The sequence below is a fragment of the Eurytemora carolleeae genome, unplaced genomic scaffold (assembly GCF_000591075.1).
Source record: "Eurytemora carolleeae unplaced genomic scaffold, Eaff_2.0 scaffold940, whole genome shotgun sequence".
NCBI lineage: Eukaryota > Metazoa > Arthropoda > Copepoda > Calanoida > Temoridae > Eurytemora > Eurytemora carolleeae.
In genome coordinates, this window is record NW_019397091.1 from 32,041 (window position 1) to 52,359 (window position 20,319).

Genomic DNA, 20,319 nt, shown 5'->3' on the forward strand with positions numbered 1-20,319 from the left:
CCCTGTATAATGATTCTGGTCCTCTTATTGGCTATGACTGGATAAAATTGATTTTAATCTTAAGTATTTTTTTTACATATTTGTCTTAATCATTTTAAATCTAATTTAAAAACGTCACCATCTGTGTTTTTTTTAATGTGGTCAACAGCTCTGGGCTTTTAAAAAGGTAGTCAATCCATCGTGTTTTCAAAATGTGCTCAATATTGCATGACAAAAATTATTGAAAATTAGCGAGTTTATCAAGATTAAACACATGTTTTCTTATTTTGATTTCACGCTTAATAAAAGTCTATAGATTTTATTTATAAAAAAATTTGGCTTGTCTGTCTGTCAGTTAGTTTGCTTGTATAAACGTCAACACACCTTAACCGATTGGGCCCACATGACATCAGGGAACGTTATTGGTGGATCAAAGTACAAATTCTACCGGAAAAAAATGTCAACATTTCTTATTTTTTTCAAAATGCACCAGTTTTAACAGAAAAATCCGCGAAAATTTGACAACTGTTAAGAATGCCGTGTTTCAGAGCAGCAGCGAAGGACTGAAAGCAGACGAGTAGATAAGTTAGTTTCGTTTGCTATATGAGAAACTATGATTAAAAATAATCAATGTTAAAAAAGAGAAACATGGATATCTCACTAATTCTTACTATGCTTTTAAAGGGACCGATTTAAATTGGAAATTCTTCTCTTTAGATGGAGAGTCATTTGAAATTACGCCTACAGTCCCTTTGTTAAAGTTTATCTGAATCTATTTGAAATTACGCCTACAGACCCTTTGTTAAAGTTTATCTGAATCTATTTGAAATTACGTCTACAGTCCCTTTGTTAAAGTTTATCTGAATCTATTTGCAATTACGTCTACAGTCCCTTTGTTAAAGTTTATCTGAATCTATTTGAAATAAATCCCGGCATGAAAAGTTTCGTAGAAAAATATATCTTCATTTTTCCCAAGGCGGTATATTTTTTCCATTACTGAATCTTTTTTAAAGAAAAACGTGCATCTGGGCGTTTTTTGCCCCCCCCCCCTACCCCCCTGGCCCTTAAATTTCTATTCTTTTATGTAAAGTCTACATTTCCCCTTTGAAGTTCACTGTATAGTCCCGATTCAAGGACTATATATTATAATGTATCCATCCTTCTCCCCAATTGTAGACGCATGGTGGCCCCCCCCTTTTGATGGGGGTTGCGGGAAGACTTGCAAAACACTTGCACAATGCATATATACAGGGTCACCCACAAGAGATAAAACTGAAAATATAATTCCAGTGAGAAAATGTAAGGAAGCAGACAGAAAAATTCTGTAAAATTGTCTCTGAAATCTCATGCGTTGGGGGGTAACCAATAACCATGTAGCTATAATTGNTTTAGATGAAAGAGAAAAAGGTGAAGAACAATTTTGAACTACTTTTTTGGAAAAAATCATCCCTTTTAAAATGGAGGCAATCTCATTTTTTTACCTTCCAATCCTGATTTTAACCTTTTACCAAAAATCCCAGTAGGAGGGGAGCAGGGCCCCCGTGGAATGCTCAGGCGGTGGCAAGAGGACTAATGCCCTCCACCTTTGTACACTATTGTTTGTATCATACCCTGGCTTAGAGGTTGTTTTTAAAAATTACTATTTTTCATTTCGTTTACAGATAAAACATACATTACAAATACAGCAAAAAGAAAAAAAAATCGTCCAGTAATTTTTCAAAAGTCAAAACTGTACATTTGCGAAACTATGTCATACTAGCTTGGAGAGCTTGGAAGCTAAGAGTTGTTCAGGTTATTGCTCCCGCCTTTTACCCGCGCTTGGTCGAAAACTACGATTTTAGCTACTTTTTCCTTTAAAATCTCAAAAACAAATTAAAGACATTCCCGTGGTTTTCCCGAGTTCTCCCATAAAAGTTTGAGACAAATCAGTCCAGGGGTTCATAAGTTATGATCAGACAAACAAACAGAGATAACAACTTTATATAAATATAATGGATAATCCTGCAAAAAGACCAAGAAACCAAGTTCAGGAGGAATTTACGGATATTCTCTGTTTATTCTCCATTTGCTCTGATGTTCGATCCAAAGTCATTACTCATGAACCCCTGAACCGATTTGCCTCAGATTTTGATTTTGGAACCACGAGTGTTCTTTGTGTAGTTAAAAATTCAAAGTTAATTGGGTTGACTTTTTAAGAACATTTTTAACTATATCCCAATGTATCCTTATTAACTAAGTATCCATCTATCTATCCCCTGTATCCTAATGTATCCCTATATTAACTAAGTATCCATCTATCCCTTGTATCCCAATGTATCCCTAGTAACTAAGTATCTGTCTATCCCTTGTATCTATCTATCTATCCCAATGAGTTTGAAGAAACAAGTTTCTCTGGTTTCCGTTTAAAGATAAACTTGGTTAGTTGAAGGTAGAACTTCAAACAATTCAATTTATTATATTTATATATTAAAGATAAACTTGGTTAGTTGAAGGTAGAACTTCAAACAATTCAATTTATTATATTTATATATTAAAGAAATTTCTTCCTTAAAGTGACTGTAGACGTATCTTCTAGTGAACCATGGAACCTAAATATGGGATAAATATCATAGTTTTTCTATTTTAAAACGGGCTGCAATTTAATTGCAGATTTGTATGAGTGGCACTTAGATTCACAATGGTACTCTCTGAATGTTCGTCTGATCAAGAATGAGTAATTGATGTATTTCCTACTATCTAGTATTGTTGGAGGATCATAAACAATATTTCCTACTATCTAGTATTGTTGGAGGATCATAAACAATATTTCCTACTATCTAGTATTGTTGGAGGATCATAAACAATATTTCCTACTATCTAGTATTGTTGGAGGATCATAAACAATATTTCCTACTATCTAGTATTGTTGGAGGATCATAAACAATATTTCCTACTATCTAGTATTGTTGGAGGATCATAAACAATATTTCCTACTATCTAGTATTGTTGGAGGATCATAAACAATATTTCCTACTATCTAGTATTGTTGGAGGATCATAAACAATATTTCCTACTATCTAGTATTGTTGGAGGATCATAAACAATATTTCCTACTATCTAGTATTGTTGGAGGATCATAAACAATATTTCCTACTATCTAGTATTGTTGGAGGATCATAAACAATATTTCCTACTATCTAGTATTGTTGGAGGATCATAAACAATATTTCCTACTATCTAGTATTGTTGGAGGATCATAAACAATATTTCCTACTATCTAGTATTGTTGGAGGATCATAAACAATATTTCCTACTATCTAGTATTGTTGGAGGATCATAAACAATATTTCCTACTATCTAGTATTGTTGGAGGATCATAAACAATATTTCCTACTATCTAGTATTGTTGGAGGATCATAAACAATATTTCCTACTATCTAGTATTGTTGGAGGATCATAAACAATATTTCCTACTATCTAGTATTGTTGGAGGATCATAAACAATATTTCCTACTATCTAGTATTGTTGGAGGATCATAAACAATATTTCCTACTATCTAGTATTGTTGGAGGATCATAAACAATATTTCCTACTATCTAGTATTGTTGGAGGATCATAAACAATATTTCCTACTATCTAGTATTGTTGGAGGATCATAAACAATATTTCCTACTATCTAGTATTGTTGGAGGATCATAAACAATATTTCCTACTATCTAGTATTGTTGGAGGATCATAAACAATATTTCCTNTAGTTTGTGAGGTTAGTTTGTGAGGTTAGTTTGTGAGGTTAGTTTGTGAGGTTAGTTTGTGAGGCTAGTTTGTGGGTTCCACAGTATAGTTGTTGAGAGACCAATTTCTGAATCGAGTCCTGAATTTCCAACTGGTGTATCAGATGGATCTGCTTCAAATCCTGGCGCTATGTTTCTATACTTCCCCGGAGCAGTTCAAGGCTCCTAATTTACAGGCTTCTTCCATTCTCCTTATTCCAGTGCATGCAGGTTTTCACTAGACTGCCTCCTTTCAATCTTGGATTTTCTACACGCTTCAGAAATCTAAGTTTGGCTGTAACCTCACTAAACATTTAGTTCCAAGCTTAAATATTAGAAAATTTCCTACATAACATAAAATTCAAGCTAAAATCACTCGATTTTATTCCAAACTTCTGAAAATTTCTATGCAAGGGGGCTCTGCCCCCTGCATCCCCCCGCCTCCTTCACTGTGCGTTTCACTCGGTGCTTCGGAGTCCTTACTACAACACCCCTCTTTGCCTGGAAAATCCTGGTTACGGGCCTGTGTAACAAAAATGATAGGAGGGGGGGGTTTCCAAAAACCGTTCTTTAGGAAATTACAAAAAAACTATCAAATAATAAAAGTGCGAATCTTAATTCTATTTCTTGTAGAATTCTTGATTGATTGATAAATTGTTTAATCGATCGATAGATTTTTTTCTTTGATTGATGATTGATTGATTGTTTATTTGATTGATTAATTAATATTAGGCTTGAGTCAGGCCCCTGTATTGTTGGCGATGAACATTCAAACCCTGAACTTATGCAGGTTTTATTTTAGTTTCAACTTTTGTTTTTCCATTTTTTCTATTTTGTTGTTTCTTTTCCATTTTCTTTTCATTTTTTGTTGTTTCTTTTCCTAACATTTTTCGTTTTTTACTCATTTTGTTTTCCCCTAATTTTTGTCCTTTTTTCTAATTTTAGTTTTTTTCCACTTTCATTCCTTTTTTTCACTTTTTTCTCCTATCTTTTCTGTTAATTTTTTCTTTATTTCCTTTTTCCCCCATTTGTTTTCGTTTCTTATCTTGTTCTTTTTTCTGTTGTATTTTAACCTACTTTTTTTTCTCACTTTTTTTACTTCTGATTTTTTAAAGTTTTTTTCGTGAATTTTCATTTTTAACCTTCCCTCTTTTTCCTTGAATTTTTTACCCAATTTTATTCTCTGTTGTAGGACCTGTTTCTCGGTTTTAATGTTTGTATTTTTTTCAGTACCTCGGCGCAGTGAAGAAACAGGAAACTGGACAACAATTTCCGGTAGGATATGTCTGTGTGTCCGACTCTTCCTTTTTTATTATTCTTTTTTCTCTCATATTCTAGAATTTAGACTTTTAAAATCTTTGTAATTTCAAGTGGCCCTCTAGGGACATGCCCGATTCACATCTAGGTACCCTTTTTTCAATTCGTTTAATTCTGATAATTATTTTCCATCGTTTTTTTAAGCAGAAATGCGCACGTCACTAACATTTTAGGGATTAAAAGGATGATCAGACAAAGCTTAAAATGGTACCGTTGTGAGTTGGACATGTTGTTCTTTTTAATGTATTGGCACTTGAAATTACAGTCATTTCGAATCTCCAGTTGTACTAGTAGTTTGAATATCACAGAACACAATTGCAGTCTTTTAATATTTAAAATGTTTTCTAGGTTTGGGAGACTTCCCTTCTTCCCAGGGAGGTTCTAGATAAGCTTGAGCACAAGGAACACATTCTAAACTTTTATTTCATGTTTTTATTTATCAAATTTTTTTAATGCAACATTCCAAACTTTCTGATCCTTTTGTTTACAAAAGCTTAAGTATTATCTATCTATATCTAACTGTACTAGTAGGCTTGTTTTTTTGTTTCTATTTCCTATCATAACTCAGGAACGAGCCCCTTAACCGATTTTCCTCAAATTTTGGTGGGGGAACTCGGAAGAACCACATGAATGTTCTTAAGTTTTCAGTTGAATAGGTTTTGACTTATATACAGAAAACTTAGTTTCTAGGCACAGCTTGGTTCCCAAGTTAGTTCACTGTTATTTAAAGCTAATAGCAACTAATTTACAGTGCTAAAATATACATATAAAGGGCTACAGAAAAGCATAATTGAGTTAAAATGGTAAAGTCAAAACCCAAGGCGTTGCGACACTTCAAAGTCAAACAAATTGATAAGACTTTTTGTCAGCAGGCTGAATCTATGTGAATATTTTGTAATGTAGTAAACTCGGGTTGTCTGTACGTTTGTATGTCCGATCATAACTTATGAGCACTAGACCGATTTGCCTCAATTTTGATTAAGAATCTCTATGCTAGGTTTGAATGTTGAAAGTCCAGGGATATAGTGTTGTGCAGACTACAGGGATTGGACAAACTTGTGTTTTTGTTCTCAACAAACCTCTTGATTGACGAAATTGATGGATCTATTTAGAATAATCAATCAATCGATTAATTCTGAAATCAATGAATCAATGAATACATATGAAATATCAATGCATCAATGAATCAATGAATCATTAAATCAATAAAATATGAATGAATCAATGAATCAATGAATCATTAAATCAATAAAATATGAATGAATCAATGTATTATTAAATCAATGAAATCGAAGAATCAAATATCAATGAATCAATTAACGAATAAATTCATGAATCAATGAAACGATGAATCAATGAATGAATGAATCAATCAATCGATGAATCAATAACTCAACTACTCAATGAATCAGTAAATAAATGAATCAATAAATCAAAACAAAAAAATTAACAAATCAATGAATCAATAAATCAATTAATCAATGAACCAACGAATAAACAAATCAATGTAATTATAAATTGATAAATTGATCCATAATGTTTTCAAACATGATAAAATTTTTCAGAAAATATGGTTGTCATGATTGTAAAAGAGCTGGAACTGGAGAAGGAGAAACATCTCGACTCTGTCATCTATAAGCTGGACAAGAACGAATTCCTGCGCTTCAGGAAGGCCGTTGAACCGTGCAATTAAGATTAAAAAACAGGATTGGTCCAACACTGCTGGGCAGTAAAGTCCGATTGTTTACTAACTATCCTATCAAGGGAGAGTTCTTCAGGAAAGAAAGAAAAATATTCAAAATGGCCGCCTTTAAAACTGTTATTTAAAATGGCCGCCTTCAAAATTGGTTTTTAAAAAATGCCCGCATGTGAAGACTTATTAGCTGGAAATTTACTTGAAATTTACTTGTTTTATTATGTTTCATGTCCAAACGTTCAAATCGTTTTTTGTATAATCTGATCGAAATCTAGTTTTTATACATAATTGCTAATTTTTAACTTTGTTACTTAATTCTTATAATTTGTCTAAAACTAAATAATTTATAGATTTGTGAGTTTTTCATTTTATTTTTCCAAACTGTAGAAAATAATCTTAAAACATTTTCTTTCTTATTTAAGGGAGACTTTTTACGAATTGAAGTGGGAGTACAGGAATTGCATTTTTTATCATATAATAAAAAAATCAATATTATTTTTAATGATTCTTGTAAAATTATTGAAAGAGCAAACATTTTTCTCATATTTAAAACTTTTTTCGCGAAAGATTTCTCTTTATTTGACTTGTTGTAGGTGAATATATGAATTTAAAGATTTTTAAATTTTAAAAAAATCTTGTCTTAACAATTGTGACAGTTTCGTCACCTAGAGAGGAGAATATTGAGAAGTTGGAAGAGTTGGCTCTGTACAGAATTAACAAGATTTAAGAATAATTATCTTTATTGATTTGCAATTTTGAATAGTTCTGTGAATGATTCAACTTCATATTTTTCTGATGTCAAAGGCGAGTAAACTTAATCATTTAGTCATCTAGTCATCTAGTCAGTTAGTCATTTAGTCATCTAGTCATCTAGTCATTTAGTCATTTAGTCATTTAGTCATCTAGTCATCTAGTCATCAAGTCATTTAATCATTTAGTCATCTAGTCATCTAGTCATTTAGTCATTTAGTCATTTAGTCATCTAGTCATCTAGTCATCAAGTCATTTAGTCATTTAGTCATTTAGTCATTTAGTCATCTAGTCATTTAATCATTTAGTCATCTAGTCATCTAGTCATTTAATCATTTAGTCATTTAGTCATTTAGTCATCTAGTCATTTAATCATTTAGTCATTTAGTCATTTAGTCATTTAGTCATTTAGTCATTTGGTCATTTAGTCATCTAGTCATCTAGTCATTTAGTCATTTAGTCATCTAGTCATTTAGTCATTTAGTTATTTAGTCATCTAGTCATCTAGTCATTTAGTCATTTAGTCATTTAGTCATCATCTAGTCATTTAGTCATCTAGTCATTTAATCATTTAGTCATCTAGTCATCTAGTCATTTAATCATTTAGTCATCTAGTCATTTAATCATTTATTCATTTATTCATNTATTCATCCTTTCATCTATTTATCCTTTCATCTATTCGTCTATTCGTCTATTCATCTAATTCACTATCATTTATTCATTCTTTCATTAATTTATTATTTTTTTCATTCGTTTATTCATTCTTTCATTCATTCATTAATAATTTTATTCATCTTTTCACTCATTTATTTATTTAATAATATATTCTGTTTTCAGTTCTTGTTCCTGGTTCTTATATATTCTACTATACAACTTCTGGTAAAACGTATTTAAAAAAATATTAATTACAAAAGTGTGAAAAAGATAATATTTTTATTGTCGCTTAGTAAGCCTAAAATATGGGTCACTATATTTAAACAGTTAAAGCATTTTAAAATTTTTGAAAAGGATTTCCAAAATTGTTAAAAGTTTTTATAATAAATTTTAAATATTAGGTTTGATGTTATAAAAAAAAAATTCAGATAGCTATGATTTATTTATTTATGATTAATAAGCCCCACAAACCCATAAATAATCAAAAATCATAATTGTATTTATTTATTGCAATTACACGTGCCCTTGTGATTTCTTTTGATATTCTTCATCCAAAAATTCTTTATTTCCCCAAATTCACAAAAATTGTATAATAATTTCTGATATCAAATCATTTTGAAAAAAAATCTGATAAAGTGGAATGTGGTAGTTTCAAGTTTATAAAGTGGAATGCATCCACAACCACACAATTAATCTCCTGAGATTTCTAAATTTAAAATTTTCCATGCAATGCCCGATTTACATTACAATGGTACCTTAATCAAGCAAAGAACTCCGTGTGTTTATCTCTAAAATGGGGTTCAAATTGTCTTATAACTGGAGTAAACGCTAACCTACAGCTGTGAACTCAATACAGCTAATGTTACACATATTCTCTTATAAATTCAGAATATTAGGTGTCTAATGCGGTTTTGATAAATAAGAATGTCTATGTTAATATTTCTGATCTAAAAGCAGCTTTCTAACAAAGTGCATGTTCAACAATTACAAGCAAGTCTAGATAAATCCAGATTTATAGGATAACGTTGTGAATCAGCTATGCTACTCTATAAATGGAGGGTCAATTTAAATCACGCCTACAGTCCCCTTAATTAGAATTACAGTGACAAAAAATTAAGGAATATGTAATAAAAAGAGTAAAAAAGTTGATGATTAAAATAAAATAAAGATCAAAATAACTTTGAAAATCGTTGGCTGCCGATAGAGTCTAGTCCAGAGGTTGAGGAAGGAATGAGGAGGGTAAGAGAAAGAGTAGCTCAGGTAGAGAGCCAGGGGCGGCTGGTGTGCAGAACACGTGTTGTACCTTGCCGCGTACCGCAACTAAGGTACAAGGAAAGGAACAGAGGCTGGTACAGAAGTCGTCTTCAATTTGTTTACCCAACCTGGACAATTCTTGTCAGTAGCCTAAACAACAATTAATGGCCTATAGTGACCCTTTATTCATAGATTGGTAAGTCTGATTCAGAACGGTACCATTTTAAACATTGTCTGATCAAGTATTATTATTAGATATACAAGTTAAGAAATTTTAAAACAATAATTCAAAAGGTACAGTTGTTAATTGGGGATATCCCTCTTTTTAAAAATAGGGTCACTTAGAATTACGACAATTGTCCCTGTAGGACTTAAGGGAGTGTACGGCTAGACATGGTAGTTGAGCTGACTAGCTGAGATAGCAGTAGTGTAGAGAAACTTCTTAGGATTCATTTGAAAATTTGATTTTAAGAATAGGGTTGTTAAAAATTATTCAATGACGACCAGGAAAAATGAAAAAACAATGCACCCTAAAAAATGTCAAATAGGTCTCAAATGAATCCTAATTTCTCAACAATGCTGCATTCTCAGCTCAACTACCATGTCTAGTTAGACATTCCCTTTAAACATAAACAAATCTAAAAGAAACAGTGGGTTCTGTTTTAATTTCCCTTTAAACATAAACAAATCTAAAAGAAACAGTGGGTTCTGTTTTAATTGTTGAAACATTATAAATATATAATATATTTAGATGCAAGGGAAAGGTTGTTCCGTTGGATTCTGTTGTTTGTCAGACGGTTCTATCAAAACTTTTAGGTAATATACAAAATTCATGCAAAAATTATGCAAAATTGATGCAAAATTAATGCAAATTTGACGCAAAATTGATACAAAATTTATGCAAATTTGACGCAAAATTGATACAAAATTTATAAAAAATTTATTCAAAATCGATTCAAAATTGATACAATTTATGCAAAATTGAAACTAAATTGATAAAAAATTGATACAATGTTGACACAAAATTGGCACAAAATTGATTCAAAATTGATTCAAAATTGATTCAGAATTGATGGAAAAATGATGCAAAATTGATGCAAAACTTATGCAAAACTGATACAAAATTGATGCAAAATTGATGCAAAATTGATGCAAAATTGATGCAAAATCGATGCAAAATTGATGCAAAATTGATGCAAAACTGATACAAAATTGATACAAAATTCATACAAAATTTATACAAAATTCATCCAATAATTGAGACAAAATTGATAAAAAATTGATTCAAAATTGATTCAAAATTGATGCAAAATTGATGCAAAATTGATGCAAAATTGATACAAATTTGATACAAAATCCAAACAAAATCGATAAAAAAGATATAAAATTGATAAAAAAAATGATGCAAAATGAATGCAAAATTGATCAAAACGAATGCAAAAGTGATTCATAAGTGATCAAAAGTGACACATCATGGATCAAAATTGATGCAAAATCGATGCATAATTGATATATAATTGAAACAAAATTTATGCAAAGTTCATGCAAAATTCATGCAAAAGTTGCTTGAGTAAAAATAATGAAAGATTATTCAAAATTATCAAAAATTGTGAAAAATTAGTTGGAATTTATTTGATTTGAAATTTTGAAATTTTTATCTGCAACAAGATTGATATAATAAACAAACTAACATAGTTTAAAGAATTATAATCGAAAGTAATACAGTTTTGTTAATGCTTATAGGTCCTCTGGAGGTGTGGAAGGATAGGCTTATTGTTGCAAAAGAATGTGGATACAATATGATACATTTTACACCTATACAGGTATAAAACAAGATGGGATGGTATGGGAAAGGATAGGGACAGGGACAGGACAGGACAGGACAGGACAGGACAGGACAGGACAGGACAGGACAGGACAGGACAGGACAGGACAGGACAGGACAGGACAGGACAGGACAGGACAGGGGACAGGGACAGGGACAGGGCAAGGGACAGGGACAGGGACAGGGACAGGGACAGGGACAGGACAGGACAGGACAGGCCAAGATGAATGCAAAACTCTGAACTATTAAAGTGTCTTGGTGCATCTAACTCAGCTTACTCTCTCTCCAACCATCTTGAGCTAAATCCTCTCTTCTCTAGTTCAACCAATCCTGCAACACTGGACCAGGTTTAATATTAATCATTTTATCATTTATTCTTTTATTTTATTACTATTTGGCCTATGTTACCCCAAGAGTACCCATGGATTCCCTAAACAAATTTCAACTCATTCGGTTCAGCCGTTTTGCCAGCTTTAGCCAACATATATTTACATATACAAACAAATATGTATATACTAGTCGAAGTGCCCGGCGTTGCCCGTGGAATTTTTTAGAGTCGAATTTTGAAAAATAAAATTTTATATTTGAATAAAAAATTTCCATCGGAAGGTTGGTAATTAACCCTCATGACACTAATTACTCCATCAGAGGGATCATATATATATATATATATATATATATTTTATGGTTTGAAAAATAAAATTTTATTTTGAGGTTTGGGAAATAATTATATCATGGGATATTCTTACCCTGAACGAGAATATTGACGTGGCGTGTAAAACCCAGGGAGTTCGGCAGGAGAGAACTGATTTCCAGGTAGTTATTAATTACCGAGATTTCCAGGTAAATATCCATTTCCGAGATTTCAAGGTAGTCATTTATTTCCAAGGTATCCAGGTAGTTATTATTTCCGAGATTTCCAAGTAGTAGTAATTTCCGAGGTTTCTAGGTGGTTATTTTTTTTTTTCCAGATTCCTAGATTTCCAGGTAGAAATCCTTTTATAAATTTCCAGGTAGAAATCCTTTCATAGATTTTCAGGTAAATATCCATTTCCGAGATTTCCAGATAGTAATCATTTCAAAGATCATTTCCTAGATTTTCGGGTTGTAATCCTTTCATAGATTTCCAGGAGGAAATTTTTTTCGGGATTTCCAGGTAGAAATCCTTTCCTAGATATCCAGGTAATAATCCTTTCCTAGATTTCCAAGTAGTAATTATTTTCGAGATTTCCAGGTTGAAATTCTTTTCGGGATTTCCAGGTAGAAATCCTTCCCTGATTTCCAAGTAATACTTCTGTCCGGGATTTCCAGGTAGAAATTCTTTCCTAGGTTTCCAGAGTTAGTAATCCTTTCCGTGATTTTCAGGAAGTAATCGTTTTCAGAATTTCCTAGTAGTGATTACATTTTTTAGATTTCCTGGTATTGCTTCTTTTCATTGATATCTGCAAAGACATATTATTCCTTAACTTTAAAGTTTTTGGTTCATGGTTCACAAAATAGAATTTTTTTCAACAAAACACCTTGATATCATTGTTTAGCCTACTTTGTAGAAAAGTTTTCCTTGGACTGAAAGTTTGCTCCTCGTCCAACACCTTATCATCAAGAAAGTTTAAAAGTAAAGTTTTCTATCGGAATGACTGATAGCTTTAGTGGAATTTCTAAATATAAAAGAAGTAATTCAGCATTTGCCAATTTTCCCTATATTTTTGCAACCTGATGATATAAACCTTTTATATTTCAAACTTAGGTTATTTGGACTAATAGAATATATGGTTAGTAATATCCAAGGTTGCAAAGATAAAGAGATGAGAAAAATAAAAAATAAATTTCATTCTTAATCAATTAATCAATAAAATGGGTTTAAAGGAATATATTTTTTGATAAATTTTTTAATGGAGTTAAGCAAAGTCAGAAAGTAATGAACAAAAATCATAAGTGCAAACGATTTAAAATATCTAAAAATATTATGTTTAAAAAATTTTCTTTTTTCCTCTAATATTTTCCAAAGAAATTATAGTTTGCTTCCAAAAAAAAGAATTAACAGAATGCAATCTTCGTGAATTTTATTTTAATATTTTAAAAATGAATTAACGCCTATTCAGTATTCTTAGATTTAAAAAAAAATCAATAATCTTGATAAAATCTATTAAACCACTTTTGTTCATTTATACAATATACATTTTGTAGGGACAGCAGTACAGGTTTAGTCCTCTAAACACCACGTACAGTATAGTTGGAGATGATGGGGTTCTACATCTTGATTTAGGATTCTATTTCAGGTCCATTCTTGCAAACACAAGTTTAAAATTAAGTTTCGTTAATCTTTACCCACTAAAATTTAAAAAATTTCCATTTAACAAAATTTGTTGGAGCACCGGAGCAAAGTTCAACTTACTAATACAAGACTTCAAATTTTTATGAATGATAGTTAGATAAAATTTGATGACTGAAGCGGGAAGCCACAAATTTTTACAATTTTTATGAAATGGAAATTTTACATTTCTGAGAGTGTAGTGTTTCCATTTGCACCGTATTATTGGGACTAGAGAAACGTAATTTCAAGTAGACCTCCATTCAAAGATCCATATTAGTAGCTATTAGGAAGATATCGTTCTTGTTTTTTATCTAAAAAAGTGTTGAATTCTGCCAATTTTTGTCTTTATATCTGCAGGCTTACAGCATTATTCTATAAATTGCAATTCACCTAAAATTGTAATTTTTATAAAATTATGTTAAAAGTTTAAATTTTCTAGAAACAATTTAAAACTTTGATGAAAAAAATGATTTTCTGGCAATATCAAAACTTACCGCTTATTGGTTAAATTTTTCAGGAACGCTACGGTGAGGACGGATAGTAAGATGTGGCAATATCCTTGCATTGAAAGATTGGAGTGTGAGGTATTTTTTAACTTATGAAAGGTTTTATCAAATCTTTTGATGTCTATCTGCAAATTTTTATCCGAGAGCTATTTTCAGACGGTTTAGCTTAAAATCATTTCTCAAATACCTGTCAATTTTTCTATTTAAAAATGTTGAAAGCACAATAAATAAACTTCTGAGATATAATTCTGATTTAGCTACATATCCCCCTCATACTCTTCCCTTGCCTATTGGACAAAACACCTCTAATCGTATGAGTTTCATTTTGGCTTGTTTTCAGGCTCAGTCTCCTCCTGCTAAGATTACTGTGATGAGCCTGCTTCTCGTATTTGGTTTGGTGGGAGCTGTTCTGCTCACATGTATGTTTGTCTGTGGTAGCATTGTCTGGTGTCTCAAGCGAGATCGAGCCTACGGAGTTCGACCTTACACCGGCAGGTAGGCAAGATGGGCCGCCTGTAAACAAGATGGCACCTCGCTTGTAAACCAGATGGCGTTCTCTGTAATCAAGATGGCGCACCTTGTAAACAAGATGGCACCCCTTTAAAAAGATTATGCCCTCTGTAAACAAGGTGGCGTCCCTGTAAATAAAATATATTGTGCCACCAGTAAACAAGAAGGTGCAATCTCTTAACAAGATGCCACTCTCTGTAAACAAGATGGTACCCCTTGTAAACAAGATGCGAGGTGCCCTTTAAAACAAGCAATGGCGAGGGGATACAGAAATAAATCTAGGGGGGGGGGGCGAATTTAGCGCGAAGCTCAAAAATATTTGCCACCCCCCCCCCCATAGTAGCTCATAGGGGGGGGGCAAATGGTACACATACAGTTCAATTACCTTGCAAGTGCTATACTTTATCTCTCCTTTAAACTAAACTAGCAGAAAAAAAGCATTGTTTGTAAAAAATCAACATTTTATTGTACTGTTATGTGTTAGTAATAATTACTATTCAAACTAGAGATAGTAAAAAAACACTTTTGAAAATGAAAAACTCAACTTAAACTTAAATAAAGCTCTTCGTTCATTTATATGTTTGCTATGGGTGGCCAAACGGCTGAATCAAATCGGCTAAATTTTAGTGAGGAAACTCATGGATACCCTTGGGGATGACATAAGCTAAATAAGTTAAATGTTTTAAAATTTAATTTGATTTTCGATATTCCACGGGAAACTCGGCGGTGCAATTAATTAAGTAGATTAAATCCAAATTGTTTTACTTCGCTATCCCTGATAGCGCTCATCCGATAAGGATGAATAATGAATATGTATTTGAGATAGATTTTTTATTTGGACTTCTGTCTGACTAAAAAGTGTAAAAGCTCTGAGTTCCTGTATAAGCCCTTGAAAACAATAATAAAATGGTACCCTCTGCAAACAAGGTGGCACCCCGCATCATTGGTAAACAAGATGGCACCCCGCATCATTGGTAAACAAGGTGGCACCCCGCATCATTGGTAAACAAGATGGCACCCCGCATCATTGGTAAACAAGATGGCACCCCGCATCATTGGTAAACAAGATGGCGCATGTCCAATAAATATAACAATAGGATGCCACTGGATTTTTGAACGTCAAATTTGCGCTTAAACTCAGGATTCACAGATCTTTAAAAAATTTTATATGTCTCAAATGAATCCTAAAAAAGATTTCCACAACACTGCATGCTCAGTTCAACTACCTTACATAGCCGGTTTGTCCCTTTAATGTGTTTCTGCAACTGGGAAATTATTTTATTTCTTTGCAAAATCATTATTATGCCATTATAAACACAATATTCAAGACAAAAGTCTCCAATTACCATTGAGATCATCTCCGTAAAGGTTGAGGTCGTCTTTACCATCTCATCCTTGGTGCAGGTAACCCTTTTCAACTTGAAATAAGTTTCTGATTTCAGATTTGTGGAGGAGAGGCCAGATTCTGCTGATTCTCAATTCTGAGATCTGAGTCCTGGGTTTATATTGTTTTAATAAAAGTGTAACCTTATTCGTATTCTGCTTCTCTATCCTTTCTAATCTATTTATAGTACAGTGTGTGCTAGTAAACATGAAAATCAAAGACGACCAAAAAACCTACACCTCAGGCCGAATTTAAGAATTTAAGCCGCGGCTCAATTATGGTTGGTTGGTTCCACTTAAAATTGCATTAAAATTTTTCTGATTTAACCTGGCGCTAAATTGAAACCGGTTTTTGGCAGATTTAAGCAGCGGCTCAAATTCATTACATTCGGACAAAAGTCTCTGATATTGAAAAAATTAAAACTACCCTAAAACTTTACTTTGCATAAAATATACTGCAAAGTATCTCTTTACATTACAAACTCAATATTCTAATTGGGCATCTTTCAATTTTATGTTTAGTGGAATACACGTGCTTTATATTCATCGACAACATGATGCATGTTTGCCACCTATATTTTCTTTTTAAAGTTTTTCTCAAACTGAAGCGAATTTTAACGTTTGCCTCAAAATATTATTCTCTCACTTTAAGTGAGCATCCATCTCATCACAACGGGTTCAGTTCCCTTTAAAGTTTGCAGATAAAGTCGTTTATCTACTTTCTTCGTTTATCTATCATGTGAACAGCATGGGGCATCATGGTTCTGAACGAATGATATTTTCGAGAAAGAACGAAATTTTTCGTGAACGTTCAGAAAAAAAAGTGAGAAAACGAATGAAATAGATGGAAAATGAACGCTAATTTTGAAAACAAACGAAAGCAAATTTGTTTGAACGATTGAAAAAAATGAACGAAATGGATCGTACAAGAACGATAAAAGAACGAAAAGAAAAGAAACCGAATGGGCCCATCTCTAATCATGTAAAGTGTCAAATTCTCATTTGTTTTCTTATTTTCTTCGCAGTTTAAATGTTACAGAGAGACCACGATTGAAGTTATTTTTTTTTAGTTTTAAAATTAAGAATATCTCATATTCATCGTTGTTCATGCAAAGGTTGTGAATCGGATATTAAATATTAAAATTGCATCACAGTACCTAAATTCGGTCAAAAAAGGAAGCAACAATCAAAGATAACTTTACAAACAGTTTTATTAAGTTTATGACGGTGGATTATTGTGATACGTTGTAACGTTTGTAACGTTTCTGAACACTTTTATTTAGAATTCTGCTCATTTTATTTTTACCTTTTTTTTATAAATTTTCATTAACAAGTTGTTTGATTTATAGAATTTTAGTGCAAAGTTTCAGAAATTAATTTGAATTAAGTTTGTTTAGAATTACCATTAGTAACACATACGTTTACACACATTTATAACTTTTAACTATCTAAAAGTCAGAAAGAGTTTAAACCATCTATATAATTTCGTAAAATATTGCATTTAAATGTTATTTTGATTTTTTTTTATCACAATAAAGTAAGATTCATACTTTGTTGTGACTCTTCCCAAATTTATTTTGTTTTCTCAAAATGATTTTTTTATTTATCATCGAATCTTGGATTTGAAAACCATGAAATATTTATGCAAGAAGCAACAAAGAATGCAAATAAATTACTGTTTGTTTTTCAAAGTTTAGAGAAAGAAATACACTTTCATTGTGAAAATGTTATTTAAAGTTTCTATATAAAAATGACAGACACATTATTGTACATTTATTCTATGTATTTAATGACATTAATTATTAATTAATTAATTATTATAATAAACTGTGCAAAAAATCATACTTGTCGAATAAATATTTAAATTAAATGATCAGTGTCCGAACTTAATGAATTTAAGACGCGTCTCAAATCCACCAAAAACCGGTTTCAATTGAGTGCCGGCCTTAATCTTGAAAAATTAATACAATTTGAGCCACGGCTTAAATTTAAGCCGTGACTCAAATTCTTTAAATTCGGCCTCAGTTTTACTTTTACAGGATTTAAATATAAATAAATCTTGACAATCTTGTAGCGAGACATGTGTAGATTTCCTGTTAGTTTTATTGTGAATTTATAATTCGAAATTTAAAAGTTTTCAGAAATAAAATGTAACTTAATTTAACATAAATTTTTCCGAACCCAGTTTAAATAATTTGATTGGGTAACAAAAAGAAATTAAAATTTGTGGGTGAATCTCCTTTTTATATATCAATTTTTTTGGTTCAAATACATTCCATTTAATTGGGCTTTTTTTGAACAGACAGACAAACAAAACACAGCTAGCAGATATAGATAGATATCTAGATATAGAACAAATATTTATATCCGGCATGACTCAATATGTGTGTACCCGGCCGGTATTAGGCATAGAATCTCTTTTACGAGGCATAGACCCAACCCGAATTTATAGATCTAAATTATTATTCATGATTTGAAATATCAAAAGTCTGCACTGTGACATTAAGTAAATTTGACAGATATGTAAGTTAATTAAATGTATTGAGTCTTTGGCACAAACTCTGATTGTTTTTATCCATTTATCTTTGCAACCAAATGTCGTACTTTTAGATATTTCAAATTATGAATTCTGTTCGATTAAATATCACAGCTTGAAAAATCAAAGGTTTACACCATCAGGTTGCAAATATATAGGGATTAGATAATTTGAGTTTGTTGTAAAGACTTAATTCCGATAAAGATTCAAGAGAAGCAATTTTGTGCAACTCTTCAAAATGGTATTTTTCAATAATTTTTGGAATATTTCTTTTGTACTCCAATGGCCCAATAAAACCGCAAAACTTTTTTTTTCTCTTATAATATTGGATTACAGAATCACAGAAAATTTGCAAAATTGTCATAAGAAAATTTTCAATTTTCAGTTCTGGTCTAATTTTTAAGGAAAAGTTGTTTTTTTTATAAATGGCTCCTCAGTTTTCAACAGAACAGCGTATATTTATAACTTTAGAATATACTGAGAAGAAAGGAATCAAAGGATTTAAGAACTTTTCCTTATAAACTAGACCAGAACTGAAAATTGCGAATTTTTTTATTACAATTTTGCAAATTTTCTGAGATGCTGTGATTAAATCTTTATGAAACTTTAGAATTTGATGGAAATAATATATATATACACATTTTTGCTTTTCTGAACTTTTAATTTTGAGGAAAAAAAGGTTCGCGGATGTTTTTTTAGGCTACTAAAAAAAGGATTCCAAAAATAATTGAAAAAAATACCATACAGGAGAGTTGCACAAAAAAGGTACAATATCGCACCAGAGACGCAGCTAATCACACTTTTTTTACTCTTCCTGTACATTTACAGACTCACTGTACTTTTAACAAGGACCTCTAGTTTACCGTGATCCTGTACATTTACAGACTCACTGGACTTTCAACCAGGACCTCTAGTTTACCGTGATCCTGTAGATTTACAGACTCACTTGACTTTCAACCAGGACCTCTAGTTTACCGTGATCCTGTACATTTACAGACTCACTGGACTTTTAACCAAGACCTCTAGCTTACCGTGATCCTGTACATTTACAGACTTACTGGACTTTCAACCAGGACCTATAGTTTACCGTGATCCTGTACATTTACAGACTCACTGGACTTTTTACCGTGATCCTGTACATTTACAGACTTACTGGACTTTCAACCAGGACCTATAGTTTACCGTGATCCTGTACATTTACAGACTCACTGGACTTTCAACCAGGACCTCTAGTTTACCGTGATCCTGTACATTTACAGGCTCACTGGGACTTTTAACCAGGACCTCTAGTTTACCGTGATCCTGTACATTTACAGACTCACTGGGACTTTTAACCAGGACTTCTAGTTTACCGTGATCCTGTACATTTACAGACTCACTGGGACTTTTAACCAGGACCTCTAGTTTACCGTGATCCTGTACATTTACAGACTCACTGGACTTTTAACCAGGACCTCTAGTTTACCGTGATCCTGTACATTTACAAACTCACTGGGACGTTTAACCAGGACCTCTAGTTTACCGTGATCCTTTACATTTACAGACTCACTGGGACTTTTAACCAGGACCACTAGTTTACCGTGATCCTGTACATTTACAGACTCACTGGACTTTCAACCAGGACCTCTAGATTACCGTGATCCTGTACATTTACAGGCTCACTGGGACTTTTAACCAGGACCTCTAGTTTACCGTGATCCTGTACATTTACAGACTCACCGGGTTTTTTAACCAGGACCTATAGTTTACCGTGAGATAGGCTAAGTCGTGTTTCCCATTAAGTAAAAATTGGTCATAATGATGGTTTCAGCTTGAGGATAAAACTTTTGTTTTGGATATCAATTA

At 32.1% G+C, this 20,319-nt stretch overlaps 2 protein-coding genes and 1 long non-coding RNA gene across 3 annotated transcripts; all 3 read left to right on the top strand.

Annotated features, from left to right (window-relative positions):
* Window positions 1–4,410: 4,410 nt before the first annotated feature.
* Window positions 4,411–5,449, top strand: LOC111711777 (uncharacterized). Its single transcript, XR_002767316.1, has 3 exons — window positions 4,411–4,519; window positions 4,960–5,004; window positions 5,395–5,449. It is a non-coding gene; the product is annotated as an uncharacterized LOC111711777 (long non-coding RNA).
* Window positions 5,450–6,585: 1,136 nt separating this feature from the next.
* On the top strand, window positions 6,586–8,422 carry LOC111711778 (glycogen debranching enzyme-like). The gene is made up of 5 exons (XM_023486213.1): window positions 6,586–6,714; window positions 6,753–6,824; window positions 7,165–7,197; window positions 7,506–7,546; window positions 8,330–8,422. The coding sequence occupies exons 1-5, from the start codon at window positions 6,617–6,619 to the stop codon at window positions 8,395–8,397; spliced, it is 312 nt and encodes a 103-aa protein (XP_023341981.1). The 5' UTR covers window positions 6,586–6,616; the 3' UTR covers window positions 8,398–8,422.
* Window positions 8,423–9,376: 954 nt separating this feature from the next.
* LOC111711779 (uncharacterized) lies at window positions 9,377–16,086 on the top strand. Its single transcript, XM_023486214.1, has 9 exons — window positions 9,377–9,471; window positions 10,152–10,216; window positions 11,144–11,223; window positions 11,477–11,572; window positions 11,940–12,041; window positions 13,413–13,504; window positions 14,057–14,123; window positions 14,386–14,540; window positions 15,998–16,086. The coding sequence occupies exons 1-9, from the start codon at window positions 9,377–9,379 to the stop codon at window positions 16,038–16,040; spliced, it is 795 nt and encodes a 264-aa protein (XP_023341982.1). The 3' UTR covers window positions 16,041–16,086.
* Window positions 16,087–20,319: the final 4,233 nt, after the last annotated feature.